Source organism: Pristiophorus japonicus, chromosome 1 (genome assembly GCF_044704955.1).
Source record: "Pristiophorus japonicus isolate sPriJap1 chromosome 1, sPriJap1.hap1, whole genome shotgun sequence".
Lineage (NCBI taxonomy): Eukaryota > Metazoa > Chordata > Chondrichthyes > Pristiophoridae > Pristiophorus > Pristiophorus japonicus.
In genome coordinates, this window is record NC_091977.1 from 42,159,878 (window position 1) to 42,179,255 (window position 19,378).

The 19,378-nt window shown below is 42.7% G+C and overlaps 1 protein-coding gene across 2 annotated transcripts; it reads left to right on the forward strand.

Moving 5' to 3' along the window:
* Positions 1 to 809: 809 nt before the first annotated feature.
* Positions 810 to 18,243, forward strand: LOC139263038 (protein CDKN2AIP homolog A-like). Of its 2 annotated transcripts, none has more exons than XM_070878529.1 (3): positions 810 to 1,124; positions 5,266 to 5,399; positions 10,849 to 18,243. In XM_070878529.1, exons 1-3 carry the CDS (start codon positions 856 to 858, stop codon positions 11,892 to 11,894), a joined length of 1,449 nt encoding a protein of 482 aa, XP_070734630.1. In that variant the 5' UTR covers positions 810 to 855; the 3' UTR covers positions 11,895 to 18,243. The 2 variants fall into 2 exon arrangements, with proteins under 2 accessions (XP_070734630.1, XP_070734639.1); XM_070878538.1 differs by having other exon boundaries at positions 5,266 to 5,368; positions 10,849 to 10,931.
* The last annotated feature ends 1,135 nt before the right edge of the window (positions 18,244 to 19,378 follow it).

Below are 19,378 nucleotides of genomic sequence, written 5' to 3' on the forward strand. Positions count from 1 at the left end.
CTAACCCTAACCCTAACTGCAGTACCTCTCAGTCCCGCGGTGTTGGGGGGGGGGGGGGCGCTGCCTGCAGTACCTCTCAGCCCCGCGGTGTTGGGGGGTGCTGCCTGCAGTACCTCTCAGCCCCGCGGAGGAGGAGGGCTCTAACTCTAACCCTAACTGCAGTACCTCAGTCCCGCGGTGTAGGGGTGGGGCGCTGCCTGCAGTACCTCTCAGTCCCGCGGTGTTGTGGGGGCGCTGCCTGCAGTACCTCTCAGTCCCGCGGTGTTGGGGGGGGCGCTGCCTGCAGTACCTCTCAACCCGCGGTGTTGGGGGGTGGGGGGGGGTGCTGCCTGCAGTACCTCTCAGCCCCGCGGAGGAGGAGGGCTCTAACCCTAACCCTAACTGCAGTACCTCTCAGTCCCGCGGTGTTGGGGGGGCGCTGCCTGCAGTACCTCTCAGCCCCGCGGAGGAGGAGGGCTCTAACCCTAACCCTAACTGCAGTACCTCTCAGTCCCGCGGTGTTGGGGTGGGGGGGGGCGCTGCCTGCAGTACCTCTCAGTCCCGCGGTGTTGCGTGGGCGCTGCCTGCAGTACCTCTCAGCCCCGCGGTGTTGGGGTGGGGGGGGGGGGGGTGCTGCCTGCAGTACCTCTCAGCCCCGCGGAGGAGGAGGGCTCTAACCCTAACCCTAACTGCAGTACCTCTCAGTCCCGCGGTGTTGGTGGGGCGCTGCCTGCAGTACCTCTCAGTCCCGCGGTGTTGTGGGGGCGCTGCCTGCAGTACCTCTCAGTCCCGCGGTGTTGGGGGGGGGCGCTGCCTGCAGTACCTCCCAGCCCCGCGGAGGAGGAGGGCGCTGCCTCTCCCTCGCTGGACGCCCGGATGCCGCGGCAGGAACGCGGTGTGATGGCGGCGGATGGGGCGGACGTCGTGTCCGAGTTCCTGCAGCAGAACCGGCGTCTGGCCGACTGGGTGGAGACGCTGAGGGGCAGCTGCGAGTCGGAGAAGCACTGGAAGGCCCGGCGCGAGTTCATCCTCCGCAACATGGAGGAGGAGCAGAAGGCGGCGAGCGGCGCGCTGCCGGGGCTCGGCACTGACCGGCTGCTCGCCCTGTCCATGGTCTGGGCCAACCACGTCTTCCTGGGCTGTCGGTGAGTGCGGGCCGGGGGCCGCCTAGCTCCCGCAACAGCAGCTCGGCGCCTTTCATCATCAAACAGCAATATGTGCAGAGCTCCCCGCAGCAGCTCCTCCATCCCCAGCCTTCGGAGGCACCGTAGGAACAGGAGGCCATTCAGCCCCTCGACCATAGGAACAGGAGGAGGCCATTGAGCCCCTCGACCATAGGAACAGGAGGCCATTCAGCCCCTCGACCATAGGAACAGGAGGAGGCCATTGAGCCCCTCGACCATAGGAACAGGAGGCCATTCAGCCCCTCGACCATAGGAACAGGAGGAGGCCATTGAGCCCCTCGACCATAGGAACAGGAGGAGGCCATTCAGCCCCTCGACCATAAAAACAGGAGGCCATTCAGCCCCTCGACCATAGGAACAGGAGGAGGCCATTGAGCCCCTCGACCATAGGAACAGGAGGAGGCCATTCAGCCCCTCGACCATAGGAACAGGAGGCCATTCAGCCCCTCGACCCTGCTCTCCTCATTCAATGAGATCATGGCGGATCTGCAACCTAACTCTATGTCTTTGGCCCATATCCCTTAATACCTTCGGTTAACAAAAAGGTATCAATCTCAGATTTAAAATTAACTATTGATGTAACATCAATTGCTGCCTGCAGAAACATAGAAAATAGGTGCAGGAGTAGGCCATTCGGCCCTTCCAGCCTGCACCACCATTCAATATGATCATGGCTGATCATGCAACTTCAGTACCCCATTCCTGCCGCCTTCATACTTCCAAACTTCTACCACCCTTTTGTGTGTAGAAGTGTTTCCTAATTTCACTCCTGACCGGACTGGCTCTAATTTTACAACTCTTCCCCCGAGTCCCAGACTCCTCAACCAACAGAAATAGTTTCTCTCTCTACCCTATTTCTTCCCCTTAATATCTTAAACTTTGACCAGATCACTGCTTAACTGTCTAAATTCTAGGGAATACAATCCCTCATTTTGCTTTTCTTTGAAAACTTCCCTCAGGTTGCCACTTTCTTGCCAATTCTAGCATTTGCTTTCTGAGATTTGAGAATTCATTAGGGAGGGGAACTTTAATAGTGATGTTTCTACATCGTTAAAGAGAGGGGAACATTTTCATTTTAAAAGTCAGATTGCTGTGTCTGGTTGGGATATATTCATTCAAATGTGGACCGAGAGCTAGTCAAGTTGCATACCCAGTGAGAGGTATTGAGAGAGTTTATAACAAAAGCTTGCATTTCTATAGAGCCCTTAAAGTAGTAAAATATCCCAAGGCGCTTCACGTGAGTGTCATCCAACAAAAGTTGACACTGAGTCACATAAGGAGGCATTAGGATAGGTGACCAAGAGCTTGGTCAAAGAGGTAGGTCTTAAAGGGCATCTTAAAAAGTAGAGAGATTTAGGGAGGGCGTTCCAATGCATAGGATGGAGGCAATGAAAGCACAGCCGGTAATGGTTGAGAGAGGTGGTGGTGAGGTAGGTGTCGTCAGCGTTCGTGTGGAACCTGACATGTTTTCACATGATATCAGCATGTAGATGAGGAATAGGAGGGAGCCTAGGATAGATCCTTATAATAACTAATAACTCCAGAGCAACGGTCCTGCTAAGTTACGCGGTTGCACGCTGGTCTGGAGGTCCCGTGCAGGCTGCTCACCGGCTTTTCAATGGAAGAAACCGCACTAGCATGAAAATTTGAATGGGCCTCACAGCCAGTTAAAGGGTCCGCGCAGCAAAAAAAAATTAAATGGAACATTGCTCCAGAGTTAACTGTGCAGGAGCGAGAAGGGAAGCCATTGCAGGTGATTCTCTGGCTACAAGTGATTACCTTTAAACACTGCCACCGATCCAAAATGGAGATGGTCAATACAGGGTTCACGATTATGGTGGCAATACAATACACTCACATTTTATGCTGATGTGCTGCTCAACATGCTCGTGGGGAGCTTCTAGTGGCTGTTGTGACTGCAGCGAGGGCTCTCACCCTTGCTTGCTAATTATCTAAAGACCAATTTCTGAGTATATTCCTTGGGGGTGGTGAAGGGAGGTGGAGCGCTATAAGTGGGATCTCTTAGATTGAGGTGGCTCAAAGGTGACATGTTTGGCAATGGAAGTTTGGACCCAAATCAACTGTCTATAATTGACATGATAATCCAGTACCCTAACCAAATAAGTCAACAGAACTTCAGGGAATTGTTTATGATTGATCAGCCATCTTAGCTCACTAATGGAACTTAATAAGAACATAAGAATTAGGAACAGGAGTAGGCCATCCAGCCCTCGAGCCTGCTCCGCCATTCAACAAGATCATGGCTGATCTGGCCGTGGACTCAGCTCCACTTACCCGCCCGCTCCCCGTAACCCTTAATTCCCTTATTGGTTAAAAATCTAGCTATCTGTGATTTGAATACATTCAATGAGCTAGCCTCAACTGCTTCCTTGGGCAGAGAATTCCACAGATTCACAACCCTCTGGGAGAAGAAATTCCTTCTCAACTCGGTTTTAAATTGGCTCCCCCGTATTTTGAGGCTGTGCCCCCTAGTTCTAGTCTCCCCGACCAGTGGAAACAACCTCTCTGCCTCTATCTTGAAAGGGTAGACCTGTTACTGGACAAGGATACTTCCCACTTGGCTCCAGATAGCTCTGCCAATGCTCTTAACAGTAGAGTGATCCTGGCTGGACAAACAGTGGGATTTTTACCAGTCTGTGCCTAAGCTCTCTGGATACAAGGCAAGTAAGATCTGACTGTATATCAGGAGAGAATGCAAACTTCATGTCAGCAAACAAAAGTTCTACGTGTAGATTTCTCAGTAACTTGGTCCAGAGATGCTTAAACATGCTGCTATGTTTTCACGCCTGTTCGACACTCGGTTAGTCAATAAAAAAAGTTCAAGCAACAGTTTTAAGTGTGGGTATTTTTTCCAACCCTTGTAAGTAACCTTTTAGTGCATACACTTGACTCGTCAACATGGCATCAGAATTTTATCTATTCTGAATAAATGTACGTAATTTGCAGACCTCCTACTGCAGTCCAGAAAAAAGTATCAGTAAGTCAACTCCCGACAATACAACATGCTTCAAACTGCTGCTGTCTCTAAACTCGCCAGTAGTTATTTAGCTTAAACCTGCCAGTAATTGTTAGTATCGTGAGAGAGAAAAGAAAACTTGGAAGACCATCAGAAATGTAGAGGGAGGCAAAGAATTAGAAAGTGGTTGAGAAGCAGAGAGACAATTTGTATTTGTGACCTTGAGGGTATGTTTTTAAAAGCTATTGTTTACTGTGCTTACCTTGCCCTATGGTTTATACCTAGCACAATGAGAGGACAGGAAGCTTGCTTTCAAGTGTCAGTCAATGCACTCTAGGAGGTACATATGAGTCACCCAGACCACTCCCTCTAACTTCTCCTTTCTCCCTCGTTCCTGTTCACCACTTCCCCACAATAGCAGGGCTCAGAGTCAGAGCTCAACATTTGCCAATTCATAAATATGAACCTGGGTCCAAGGGCTCTGGTTGAAAAGGCTGGATTCATGCTGCACCACCCCAGTAATTATGTGTTCATCTGGGTGGGGTTTTCATTATCAATGCTATATTGGGAGTTTCCAATCTATTCATTGTCCCATACTGGGGTACTGAAGTTGCATGATCAGCCACGATCATATTGAATGGTGGTGCAGGCTTGACTGGCCTACTCCTGCACCTATTTTCTATGTTTCATACACCATTGGAATTGCGACCCAAGTGAGCAAAATCCTCAAATGGACTTCTTAAAATGGTCTGTCCCCAATTTTGCTACATGGAACTTTTCTTCTTACATAGTGAGTTATGATCTGGAATACACTGCTTGAAAAGGTGGTGGGACTAATTAGATAGCTCTTTTAAAGAGCTGTCACAGGCAGGATGGGCCGAATGGCCCCTTTCTGTGTTGTATGATTCCATTATTGCAAAAGGTGAATGGACCGACCAGTCTAAGTCTGCGTAAAGCAGATCTGAATTGATCAGATTCAAATCAAAGGTCCGCTCTACACACACATCGTTGAACTTGATTAAAAGTCAAGTAATTGCTAATGTAGTTGCTCTTCACATATCTACCTGCAGGTCTTGGTGTGCACATTGTAACTGGCTGGCACTATTTGTCATTTTTGTGATTCAGATACTCAGAGGCAGTGATGGATAAAGTGTTGCAGATGGGAGAAGGCATCAAAGTTACCGATGCTCCAGTCCACACAACAAGGGACATGTTGGTTGCCAATAAGGTGAAGAAAAGAGAGCTTTCAAACAGCAATGGTTAGCAGATTAGCTGTATACTAGAGTGTAATTTTAAAGGTCCCCTCTGACCTTGCTTACCTGTTGCATTAAAATGAGCTGCAATTTATTCTGTGCTGGGTATAATAGTATTTTAAAGATAAGTACTACTACATTTTGTGGTTAAATTCTGACAAACATGGGTCCTTTATTAAAATCTGCGGGGCTAAAGGGAAAGAATATCAGTAGTGGGGCTAATTGGATAGCCTTTTTCAAAACGCAGGTATGACGGGCCAAATGGCCTCTTTCTGTGCTGTGTGATTCCACAATTCCAATTAAACATTAGGTGTCAACCATGGCTCAGTGGTAATACTCTCACCTTTGAGACAAAGACCGTGTGGTTCAAGTCCCAGTCCAGAAAATTGACAATCTAGGCTGGCACATCAGTGCTGCACTGTTAGAGATGCTGTCTTTTGGATAAGACATTAAACTGAAGCCCCGCCTGGCCTCTCGGGTGGACGTAAAAGATCCCATGGCACTATTCGAATAAGCGCAGGGGAGTTCTCAATGTCCTGGCCGAAATTTATTACTCAACCACCATGACTGAAACAGATTATCTGGTCATATGTTTCATTGCTGATTGTGGGACCTTGCTATGTACAAATTGGCTACCTTGTTTCCCTGATGGTGACTGCACTTTAAATTTACTTAATTGGCCATGAAGGGCTTTGGGGGGCCCTGATGTTGTCGAAGGCATTGTATAAATACAAGTTCGTCCATTCTTTACTTCTAATTTATGTTGCTGTCGGTTAACTGTTTCACCCATTAGACAAGGTATTAGCATTATTTATTCAACTCGTTTTAGAGAACAGCACAGAAAGAAGCAACATAATACATAATCTTATTAGTGTCTTAACCAATCTGTTCAATGAAATATTTAAAATAATGGTAACTCAGGGCTTTACTCTAAATAAGCTGAGTTAATCAGTTTTCTTCCTCTAAGGCTGGACTACTTTATACAAATGTACTGATGTTGAGTTCTTATTTTTATTTATACGTTTTATAAGGGGATGTCAGTGGTAGGGTACGGAATAGATTTCCGTTTTTGACACCCAGTGTCGACACCAAACATAGCTAAGTCGGGTATGTTATAGACCAATTGCTGAGCCATGCTCCCTCTGCTATGTGCAACAGCACAAGAATGATTGCTGCTCGTGTGCGACCTTTTTGTTTCCCACAATAGGCATCCTTGCAGCTGCTTCTCTGTGAGATGCCCATATCACGAATGCTGAATTGTAGGTGATTCAATTCTGTGGATCTGGATCGACTAGAAGCTGAGTTCAAACTGTTCAAGCTCATTTCATTTAGGAAGCTTACAACACCAGAAGGAGGAAACTCATCTGTCTGGGCTGGATTCAAGAAGCTTCTTCAAATAAGACAGCTATCTGGCCCCCCCTAGTGCTAAGTTTGACTGTCTAATTAGTGATAAATTAGTCAAATTCCTGCCAAAGAATCTCATTTGCAATAAAAAAAAAAGCAAACCACACAAGGAACACATGAAATATTACATGCCACATTCATAAACAGTAAATATATGTATTAGTTATATAGGGCTAGAATTTCCTATCGGCCCGCCAGCACCCGATCGGCACCCAAAAGACCGCTAAGACTGGGAAGAATATCGCCGGCGAAAACTTCTCCCCCAAAAAATAAAAAAATCCGCTGAGCGAAAAGCATGGGCCTTGCACCCCCATTCTGGGAAAAAAAAGTGGTTTGTAAACAAAATGGGCGAAAATTTTTAAAAAATCAATAAAAATTTACCCCGAGGCTGCAGGTTGGGCCTAACACCAGAAAAACAATAAAAAATAATTTTTCAAAAAACAGCAACTTAAAAAAATCTAAAAAACATTCCCAAGCCACTTTAAAACAAAATCACCACAACACATTTTTGAAATAATTAATAAAAAAACAATTACTAACCTTTTTCGGTGGATAGGCAATGGCAAACATTTAAAGATCACATGGATGAACTTCAACAATTGTACATCCCTGTCTGGAGTAAAAATAAAACGGGGAAGGTGGCTCAACCGTGGCTACCAAGGGAAGTTAGGGATAGTGTTAAATCCAAGGAAGAGGCATATAAATTGGCCAGAAAAAGCAGCAAACCTGAGCACTGGGAGAAATTTAGAATTCAGCAGAGGAGGGCAAAGGGTTGAATTAGGAGGCGGAAAATAGAGTATGAGAGGAAGCTTGCTGGGAACATAAAAACTGACTGCAAAAGCTTCTGTAGATACGTGAAGAGAAAAAGATTAGTGAAGACAAACGCAAGTCCCTTACAGTCAGAATCAGGTAAATTTATAATGGGGAACAAAGAAATAGCTGACCAATTGAACAAATACTTTGGTTCTGTCTTCAACGAAGGAAGACACAAATAACCTTCCGGAAGTACTAGGAGACCGAGGGTCTAGCGAGAAGGAGGAACTGAAGGTTTTAGTCGGGAAATTGATGGGATTGAAGGCCGATAAACCCCCAGGGCCTGATAGTTTGCATCCCAGAGTACTTAAGGAAGTGGCCCTAGAAATAGTGGATGCATTGGTGATCATTTTCCAACACTCTGTCGACTCTGGATCCGTTCTTATGGAGAGGAGGGTAGCTAATGTAACACCACTTTTTAAAAAAAGGAGGGAGAGAGAAAATGGGGAATTATAGACCGGTTAGCCTGACATCAGTAGTGGGAAAAATGTTGGAATCAATTATTAAAGATGAAATAGCAGCGCATTTGGAAAGCAGTGACAGGATCGGTCCAAGTCAGCATGGATTTATGAAAGGGAAATCATGCTTGACACATCTTCTGGAATTTTTTGAGGATGTAACTAGTAGAGTGGACAAGGGAGAACCAGTGGATGTGGTGTATTTGGACTTTCAAAAGGCTTTTGACAAGGTCCCACATAAGAGATTGATGTACAAAATTAAAGCACATGGTATTGGGGGTAATGTATTGATGTGGATAGAGAACTGGTTGGCAGACAGGAAGCAGAGAGTCGGGATAAATGGGTCCTTTTCAGAATGGCAGGCAGAGACTGGTGGGATGACGCAGGGCTCAGTGCTGGGACCCCAGCTATTTACAATATATATCAATGATTTAGATGAAGGAGTTGAGTGTAATATCTCCAAGTTTGCAGATGACACTAAGCTTGGTGGCGGTATGAGTTGTGAGGAGGACGCTAAGAGGCTGCAGGGTGATTTGGACAGGTTAGGTGAGTGGGCAAATGCATAGCAGTTGCAGTATAATGTGGATAAATGTGAGGTTATCCACTTTGGTGGCAAAAACAGGAAGGCAGAATATTATCTGAATGGCGGCAGATTAGGAAAAGGGGAGGTGCAAAGAGACCCAGGTATCATGGTACATCAATCATTGAAAGTTGGCATGCAGGTGCAGCAGGCGGTGAAGAAGGCAAATGGCATGTTGGCCTTCATAGCTAGGGGATTTGAGTATAGGAGCAGGGAGGTCTTACTGCAGTTGTACAGGGCCTTGGTGAGGCCTCACCTGGAATATTGTGTTCAGTTTTGGTCTCCTAATCTGAGGAAGGACGTTCTTGCTATTGAGGGAGTGCAGCGAAGGTTCACCAGACTGATTCCCGGGATGGTAGGACTGACATATGAGGAGAGACTGGATCGACTGGGCCGGTATTCACTGGAGTTTAGAAGAATGAGAGGGGATCTCACAGAAACATATAATATTCTGACGGGATTGGACAGGTTAGATGCAGGAAGAATGTTCCCGATGTTTGGGAAGTCCAGAACCAGGGGCTACAGTCTAAGGATAAGGGGTATGCCATTTAGAACCGAGTTGAGGAGAAACTTCTTCACTCAGAGAATTGTGAACCTGTGGAATTCTCTACCACAGAAAGTTGTTGAGGCCAGTTCGTTAGATATATTCAAAAGGGAGTTAGATGTGGCCCTTACGGCTAAAGTGATCAAGGGGTATGGAGAGAAAGCAGGAATGGGGTACTGAAGTTGCATGATCAGCCATGATCATATTGAATGGTGGTGCAGGCTCGATGGGCCGAACAGCCTACTCCTGCACCTATTTTCTATGTTTCTTGAAGAACTACGCACCTACTGCCCAGCTCCGCTGATCCTTGTGGGCGGTTTTTTAAAGCTTACATACGGGTCATCGCTCAGCCAAATCCAGCGGTACCTCGAAACTGCTGGCGTAACTCGGGTGAGGACATTTTCGCTCACCTGATTACCGCCCATAATGGCCAATACCGCCCAGAAACCGGGTGGTAAGCCATAGAAAATTCTAGCCTATAGAAACCTAAGAACTTTGCTTAAATTAGAATTGAATAAAATTAACTAAAATGAAAAGTTTTCAGAATGGAGAATGGGCTGACCCTCGGACGATTCAATAGTGTTTCAGAACCATCAGAAAAAGTAATTTTGTGGCTTAATTCCCTTTAATTCCAGCCTCTGTCTTCTGACATTTCTGTTCTCGGAACAGATAGACAGGTAACTTTCTCCTGAGCACCAACCACTCAAGCCAAATGCCAGGACACGCCTGGCTTTTCCGTTTTCATTCTTTCTTGAGGAAAAAGAGGGTACTTTGCCTCACTATTAGCTGCTTTTAACAGAAATTTTCCATTTAACCATAGTTTCATTTATTAGTAATGCAGCACATAGACTATACAATATGACAAAAAACCTGACTTAACCATGCATTTGACTATTAGACCATGCAAAATGTAGCTGAGAAAATAAGGGTTTGAACTTCAACGAATGATATTTTGAAGGCATCTCCCATTTAATTTCAATAACAGTAATTCTGAAAGTTAAATTATACGGGGCTGGAGTTGCTGAAATATTTAAAATGTCACCTATTCAGTATGGGCTGCAGGTAAACTTCATGACAATGCTGATTTTGCAGGCATGAACACATTTAGCGTCAATAGGTACCTGATTTTAAACAAAGCAATGGGGTAAATACTAGGAATGATGAGCTAGATGTGGCTAATTGATTTTCCTCTTCTCCACTTTGAATTCTAAACAGAGCCACTCATAGCATTTTTCATGGAAAACGGACAGAATTGTGGAATTTGACTCCCAAAATTCTGGAAAACTCCCGAAGCCCATGTAATAAAAGTCTTACTCCATTACCATAAACTAATGACCTTAATTAGAAACAGACTGGCAAATGTGATCCCCTTACACACTAAATATCCCCCTAAAATGGCTTATTCAGCCACTGTAAACCAGTGGCCCTGATTATAAGAACAACAACTTCTTCAAGTGGCAGATACCTTTTTCTTTTAATTAGTGAAATAACTCTTAAACTGTAATGCTTAGCTGTGGCGTCCTGTACCTGAATTTCTTGCCAGTACTTTTAAATGTTTTTGGACACCAAACATTTTTAACATAATTCCAACAGAAAGCTTCAATTTGAAGTGTGTGCTGTAACATGGATTCCACACAATTATGTTTGTTTCAACAGAAACGATAAAGGAACAACCTTGTGCAAAGAAAAAGCCAGTTAAAGAAGATACGTGCATAGAAGTTGCTTCAACGTCCGAATGCACAGGAAATGGCAGCCTGGATGTTGGTCACAACAGAATCCCAGGCCTGGATGGCTTTCCTGTTAGTGGGCCATCGGTTCCTTTGCCTGAACCCCAGGTTCACGCTCCGGTATGTCCTGCTCCAGTCTGTCCTGCTCCGGTCTGTCCTGCTCCGGTCTGTCCTGCTCCGGTCTGTCCTGCTCCGGTCTGTCCAGCTCCGGCCTGTCCTGAACCATCCGCTAGCTCAAATCAGAAGGAGGTCCAGCAAGTCTCAAAAGAGAGTGAAGTAAAGAAAGTTGGCACTCCTACGCAAGTTCCAGTCAGCCATCCACAGACACTGCCACATCGTCCCGAAGCTCCAGCACAGACCAAGCATTTCTCCTCTAATTCTGCAGAAGTTAAGCTCAATATTCAGCCAGATGTCGTTGATCGGCCTGCATCTGTGGGGAGTTCCCAAAAGGCTGCGGGGCCCCCTGTTTCGCAAAGCTGCAAGACCCCCATAACGGTGGTGAGTTTAACTCCTGAAGCTGTAAAAGAGAAGCAGACCTTTTACAATAAACTCTACAAGGCTATAGCGTGGAAGCTGGTGTCAGCTGGTGGTTTCAGCAATGAGCTTAATCATTTGGGCATTTTGAGTAACACCATACAATCAACAAAGGGGACCCTTGAAAGTGTGTGTGTTCCCCTGAAAGACATTTCTGAACTACATTTACCACAAAGCTCTGCCCGTGACGGGATTGTGTGTGAACTAAGGTGCAAGTCTGTGTATTTGGCTACAGGATATGGTAAATGCAAAGTGAGTGCCAGAGAAATGGCCGCTAAGGAAGCTGTGAAATTGTTCTTGAAACAGAAGGTTACGGTGAAGATATGTAAAAGAAAATTCAAAGGAAGTGAAATTGAGGATTTAGTACTTTTGAGTGATGATTTGCATCGGTTAAATCTAGCTCCTGCATTAATGAATCCCTTAGAACCTAGTGCAAGGTAAAAACAAACTTGTAACTGTTCTTCCAATTAAGTAATTGGAAACGTGTTGTGTATTTATACACTTAGAAAAACACAACAGAAGTCTGTTTGTCGAATTACTTGATGATTGTAAAAGGCACATATTGCAGTTGTAGTTGTAGGTTATTTCAGTTTCTAGTGAGAGAAGATTAAAGCTGCAATGCCCTAGTTTCTAAAATTGAAAGAAATATTGGGGTCAAAAGTTATTTTCTGGGTTGTTGGTGAAAGTCTAGTGTGAATAAATAAGTATTGATCTTGAAGTACCCTTCAAGTTACTGTAATAAATAGTCTTGTGGTGACTTGGGAATTATTTTAAAACTTAATGTATCTTTCTATTGTTGTGTTTTTTTTTTAAATGTATAGCAGCATCAATGATCATCTGAAATCGTGTCAGGCTGGGGTCTATATTTACTAGGTTGTATAAAATTCACTTAAAATATAGCATGCTTCATTTAGGGTCACGTTCAGAATCCGTCATCCTGGTCTTTCACTGGGCATATTTAAGAATTGGGCTGCCGCTGCTGGTTGAGAGTGATACCGGCTGGACAGTCAAAATTGGGAGATAACTGAATTGCAGCTCATTGCTGGTTTAAACATAAAATACAACCCAAATGCCCACCTAATCTGAAATGGCAGTCCAGTTGTTAAATAAACCCAGCAAAAGAAGCGATGCAACATAATTGGAATCTTTACCCAAAGCTACGCTGTGCAGTGTGCTTTATTCCAGATTTTGTACGGCCTGCTGAGGTATACACAATTTCCTAACCAAAAGTGTGAATGGAAGCCTCATTGAGCGAGTCAAACTTTCCAGATCACTGAAAGAATGGCCTGAGTCCTTCCTATTTGTCGATAATCATTTCCAAGGTGAAATAGGTTTGGCCAATCTCAACCCAGATTTTAGTGGAACCAGCTCCATAACCCTACAGTGCCCATGCATTTCAGTAAGTTGATAATTTAGGAATGACTGGCATGGGAAAAACTCATGCTGGGGCAGTAAAGTGTATTCTCTCGAGGTTAAGCCATATTGCTTTAATCTGCACCTGGTTCTCAGCCCCTCACCGCCACTTGATGAGGTAGGAGTGTTAACCTAATTTTTAATTTCTTCATTTTCTAGTCCTTTTTAAATTACATTATTAACATTTGTGGTTCTGCTGCCAGTTAAAGGATCAGTGCTGCACCATCAGCGGTGCCAAAATGGTTGCGTAGTCGATTTTAAGATTTTTTTTTCCCTTGACTAATTTTATTTTTTACTGCTTCCTTTTCTAATTTTCTGTTTTGTTCACTATCTTACGCACAAATTTAACCAAGACAAACATTCGGCTCCATTAGAATTTAAAATAAAATCCATTCAGGACCTGCAAAATGAAAGCTCTCCGACCATGGACCAGTGCAACATATTGCAATGGTTTTCTACGTGAGCAAATCAGCAGAAGCCAATTATTACTAGAACCAACCATAGGCTTTACAGAATGAAAAGATACGGACAATCCTAGGTAGTTGTATAGCAAGGAATACCCTTGACAGCTGAGTTTAAATGAAAGGATCTGAGATACAGGAGTGCCCAAGTGCTGGGATGGCTGTGGAATTGAAATTGAGCCAGGCCTGGAATAGTTAATGTCTTAATTCCTGTCAATAATAACCCAGATGGCAAGTAATAGCCTTTTCAATAGTCTACCAACATTTGTGTAATGTGTAGTTTAAAAATAACACACTCAATGGAAGCAGCAGTAGAAATGTTTTATTTTTGTTCCTGGGCTTTTCAGCTTTAATTAACTATATCAACAGGTTAAAGACAAACTGGGCAGTGGAGGGAAGAGGCCAAAGATGTCCACTATTGCAATTCAGTCATGCATTAAAGATTTTTGTGTTTCCGTTCCAATGGTAATGTTTTTGTCTGCTTCTTTAACCTCTATCAAGTACTAAATCCGTGTTTTTACTTGGATTCTGGTAACTCATAATGGGTTCGTGAAATTTTCATATGTTGTCTCCTTGAATTGTGGAAAACAGTAGTGCAATGATAGATTTTGTCCTTTGTGACTTGAATTGACTGGAAAGAATATTTTGAATGATAGACCATCAGGGTGACATACTAGTGGTTAGAGGAATGATATTGAGGAGGTGGGGGAGAGCAATTGTAGGTGATGAAATGAGTGTTTCACACACAAAGCACACTGGTTAAGCTATTTTCTTAATTGTTTTCCCTACAGTCTAGTGATACCAGTAAACTAAACTAAACCTAATTTTTTAGACTTGATCCATATCCATGTCAAGATAGCCACAGTTAGGATCCTAAGACTGTTTGATTTCTGCATGCAAATGCAGTGTGATTTGAATCATACAACACGAAGGCCATTCGGCCCATTGTGCCTGTGCCGGCTCCCGGCTCTTTGAAACAGCTATCCAATTACTCTCTCACTCCCCTGATCTTTCCCCATAGTCCTGCAGATATTTCCTTTTCAAGTGTATATCCAATTCCCTTTTGAAAGTTGCTATTGAATCTGCTTCCACCACCCTTTGTGACAGTGCATTGCATTTCATAACTTGCTGCATAAAGAAATTGTCCTCTCCTACCAGTGGAAACAGTTTCTCCTTATTTACTCTATCAAAACCCCTTCAAGATTTTGAGCACCTCTGTCAAATCTCCTCTTAACAATCTCTGCTCTAAGGAGAATAGCCCCAGTTTCTCTAGTCTTTCCACGTAACTGAAGTCCCGCACCCGTGGTACCGTTCTAGTAAATCTCTGCACCCTCTCCAAGGCCTTGACATCCTCCCTAAAGTGTGATGTCCAGAATTGGACACAATACTCCAACTGAACCCTAACCAGTGATTTATAATGGTTTAGCATAACTATAAATAGGTAACATTCTACTTCTGAATCCTGTGCAGGGCTAGTTTGGAAAGATTAGGATTCACTAATCTACAAATACAAATATTGAATTAACTAATTTCATCATTCATTCATGGTTAATGGAGAAACAAAATAAAGATAACTCAAATTAACAAATTTACTGCAGGAGAAGTCAGACAATAAGCTGAAGTAATTAAGTAAGCTGGGGGGAATGATTTTGTATTCAGATTATAGGTTTGTATCATAGGTGTTGAGACCCCCCCCCCCCCATAAATACTAGTGTACAGCACAGAAACAGACTAATTGGCCCAACAGGTCCATGCCGGTGTTTATGTTCCTCACGAGCCTCCTTCCACCTTAATTTATCTAACCCCATCAGCATATCCTATTCCTTTCTCCCTCGTGTTTATCTAGCTTCCCCTTAAATGCATCTATGCTAGCCACCTCAACTACTTCTTGCATTGAGTTCCACATTCTCTGGGTAAAGAAGTTTCTCCTGAATTACCTATTAGATTTATTGCTTACTATCTTATATTAATGGCCCCTAGTTCTGGTTTTCCTTGCAAGTGGAAACATCTCTATGTTTACCTTATCAACCCTTTCGTAATCTTGAAGACCTCTATTAGGTTACCCCTCAGTCTTCTGAAAAGAGCCCTAACCTTTTCAATATTTCCTGATGCGTATAACCTCTCAGTTTTGGTATTCCAGTAAATCATTTTTGCATCTTCTCCAGTGCCTCTATATCCTCTTTATAATATGGAGACCAGAACATTTCACAGTGCTCCAAATGTGGTCTCACCAACGTTCTATACAAGTTTAACTTATATAATTTCTCTGCTTTTCAGCTCTATCTCTCTAGAAATGAACCCCAGTGCTTTGTTTGCTTTTTTAATGGCTTTATTAACCTGCATTGCTACTTTTAGTGATTTGTTTATCAGTACTCCCAGATCCCTCTGCTCTTCTACCCCATTTAAATACTTATTTTCCAAGGAGTATGTGGCCTCCTTATGCTTCCTACCAAAATGTACCACCTCACATTTATCTATATTAAAATTCATTTGCCAATTACACGCCCATTTTGTAAGTTTATTCATTTCTTCCTGTACTTTGTCGCAGTCCTCCTCTGTATTAACTACACCCCCCAATTTGGTGTCGTATGCAAATTTTCAAATTGTACTTCCGATTTCCCAAGTCCAAATCTTTAATGTAAATGATGAACAGCAATGGTCCAGCACTGATCCCTATGGTACACCACTGCCCACTTTTTGCCACTATGGAAAAGTACTATGCAGAAGAGTGGTACCCCACTTAAAATTAATTGAAATGTTATTGGTAATGAACAATAGTTCACAGTAATCCCAAATGCAATTGCAAACACTAATTTGCATTATTGAAACAAGTCAAGCTTCACAAAAATAATGTTAATGTCTATATAACAGTCCATATCAATTAAAAATGCTTTTCTGAGCAGACATCTCAAAAACAGAAGTAATGGCAGGTAGAAGCATATTACAGTTGATTATTGTGGTTCATAGCCACTTCACGAAAAGTCTGACTAGGATTTCTGCAGCGTAGGATGGACTTTAGAGGGTATTAAGCTCCTATCAGAAACGGTGTTTCTCAGAAACCCTCTCTGGGAGCTATATTTGACTGCTAAACTGAATCACAAAAGTATTATCTTGTACCTCACTATGGAAGCAGCTTTATTCCAGTGCTCCCAGCTGTGGGACCTGTCAAAACATTTCTAAATACAAAGCCACTGCTTTGGCATGTTTCAAATTCCATGCTTGGATGAAATACATGTTTATCTATAATTGCAGGCATCCTTTTCATATTGTTGAGAAATCTAAGCAAGATTGAAGTTATTGAAGTTAAATAGATTTTAGTCCCATCACCAACCAGTTATGATTAACTCTTTATATGATATAAAAACTGAAAATGCTGGAAACACTCAGCAAGTCGGGCAGCATCTGCAGAGAGAGAAACAGAGTTAACGTTTCAGGTCGATGACCTCTCATCAGAACTGGCTCTGTATGATGCCTGATTTTAGATTTTCAAATTGTCTTTGAAAATTGCTTTTGTGTGTGCTATTACAAGTGACTGTCCTTTAATTTAACTAAACCCTTGTTGCATTGAATCCCTTTTTCTGTCCATTTCATTCAAACAGCACAGCACAATGTTGGTATTATTAACACACAAATAAGGCTGAACGAACTAAAAATTGAGTTCACGCTGAGCACTATGTTTTGTTCAAACTCAAATGTAGGTTCCGGCCCATGAAGGGATTTAAATGCCAACACAGCCAAAGAGGATGCATGGTGTGTGGCTGGTGCTCAGTGCTATTCAAGTGGCGTGTGTGAAAGTGACTCAACAGTGTGTTGCTTCTTTAAAAAATGAGTTCGTAAATAGACTTGTAAATGCCAAATCATTGCAGAAAAGAAAAAGTAGTTAATGGGTGATTTATATGGCAACATTTCTTAAAATGTGAATCCCAAAATTAAGTTAATTCACTGAACATCCAGACATTAACAAATGAGTCTTTAACTAAAATTAATTCATGTTCCAGAGTTTAAATTCTTCAGTATAGGCCTTAAAATTTGATGACAATTGTTTCCTATATTCTTAATGCACTGATAATGTTGCAAGTTAATACTTAGACATGTTTCTTGAATTATCTGTTCAATCCAAGTCCACTGAATGATGTAATATGATGAGAGGGAGTGATATAATTTTGGCAATAAAATTCAAGATGCAGATTTGGGACTTTTGAATATTATGCTGTAACCAGTTAGCTGTGTATTGAAATTTTAAAAAGTATAGTGATAGCTTGGAGTTCTGCTTTATTGTATTCTAATGACTATCGTAAGGTTTTGTCAGAATGGGAGACAAAAGCACGAGTTTCCCACTTTCAGATTAATAGATTGTATGTATTTTGTGTTTGGATTTAGTGGCCAGCAAGTACTAATCTCTGACATCCTGCATGTTTGAATTTGAAAGCAGTCTCTTATGCACTCTGACCACTAATGGTCCTTACCAGGCATCAAGGACCTGGAGCTAATTTAAAAAGTAAAGTGAGAGCTCCCTGTCATTTATTTTGGTACAAAACCTTCAGGTTACTACACTGGTTATTACTGGAGCAACACTTCGTACCATACTTTGGAAACTCACATTCTTATAAGTCAGGATTCGTACAGGATTACTGTCTACTTCTGGTAATAAATTTGTTAAAGTAACGTAATCTACTGATGCACCTTTACCTATCACAATATTGTCTGTTCAATTTTGAGTTACGGTTGTAATCTTTTACAAGTTTGTTAATGTAACAACAGTTTTCTGTGCTAGGTTTTGGTGTAAGCCTTTCTAAACTTCTTTACACATCTATGTAAGTTTGTTTAGGAAAATGATATATTTGTATAAAACAAACTTTCAAGTATCCATCCTTTTTGTTTTGTACTTTTTAAATATTAAAGATATTTCATCTTTGGTATTGTTTTGTTCCTTCTGGTGTGGCTGTGTTGAAAAATGTGTTTGTTCAGGAAGACATAGCAGAGCACTTCACTGTTCACTGTTTCTCTTCCTTAATTTGAAAAGAAGGGAAACCTGGTGAAACATGCCAGAGGATTGAAGGTATGATTGAAGAGAAGAGTTTTGAAAGTGGAGCGTGAGGTGCCAAAACGGAACTAGGAATTGAGCTTCAGGTAGCAGGGTATAATGGTCAGAGTGGAGGTACAGATGGAGGGGAGAATCATGAGTAACTAGGTGTCAGAGAAGCGAAGGATGCGAACAGGAATGTCAGGCAGGAAATCACTAAAGTAGTGTGGGGTAAGCCAGTGGAGGGATTTGAAAGTGAGGATGTGGGTGATGAAGTCAATATGCTGGGTATGTGGAGCCGGTAGAGCTTGGAAAAGACTAGAGCTTTGTACTAAAATTATAGATGAACAGAGATTGATTTCAGTAAAATCATGCTCATAAAATATACGAGTGACTTTTTCGATATACAGGTACAATATTCCATACAAGAACGTGTATTCTTTTGGCTGGATGACTATTAGACTAATTTTGATGATGGCTAAAATAACATCTAAAGCAATGAGATCAAAACACAAGTGATTTACGGACATTTCAACTGAATAATGTTTAGCTACTGTCTGCCATTGTTCATAGGAATCAATAAAATAAAGATAATTGCAATCACAGCAGAACTGAATTTACATTGATGGAAATCTGAATAGGCTTCTCCAGTGACTCGGTGGGTAACTGGTACTGAACCATGTAGACTAGGAGTGTTCCTTGGCTTGATCCTGGTCTAAGCAAAGCCAGCTGGAGCAATGATAGGATTCTACAATTGTCCATGGTGCCCTGGGCTAGGGAGGAAGGGGCAGAATCAGCTCGTTCCAATTCCTGTTGTAGAACAGAAAATACCTGAAGCACACAGCAGGTCTAGTCAGCATTTATCAACATTGATCCATCTGGTCCCTCCACAGATGCCAACTTCCCTGTGTGTCTCCAACAATTTTTGGTTTTATTGCAGATTTTCAGCATTTGAACTTTTTTTGCTCATTTATTCTAGGATATTGTCTACGCTTATTTAAACAGTGTTGTAAAGCATACTTTAATAC

Coding starts and splice junctions, on each gene's coding strand:
- LOC139263038 (XM_070878529.1), top strand. CDS start 856: ATGCCGCGGCAGGAACGCGGTGTGATGGCGGCGGATGGGGCGGACGTC. Junction 1,125..5,265: donor CACGTCTTCCTGGGCTGTCG/GTGAGTGCGGGC, acceptor TTTGTGATTCAG/ATACTCAGAGGCAGTGATGG. Junction 5,400..10,848: donor AGAGCTTTCAAACAGCAATG/GTTAGCAGATTA, acceptor TTGTTTCAACAG/AAACGATAAAGGAACAACCT.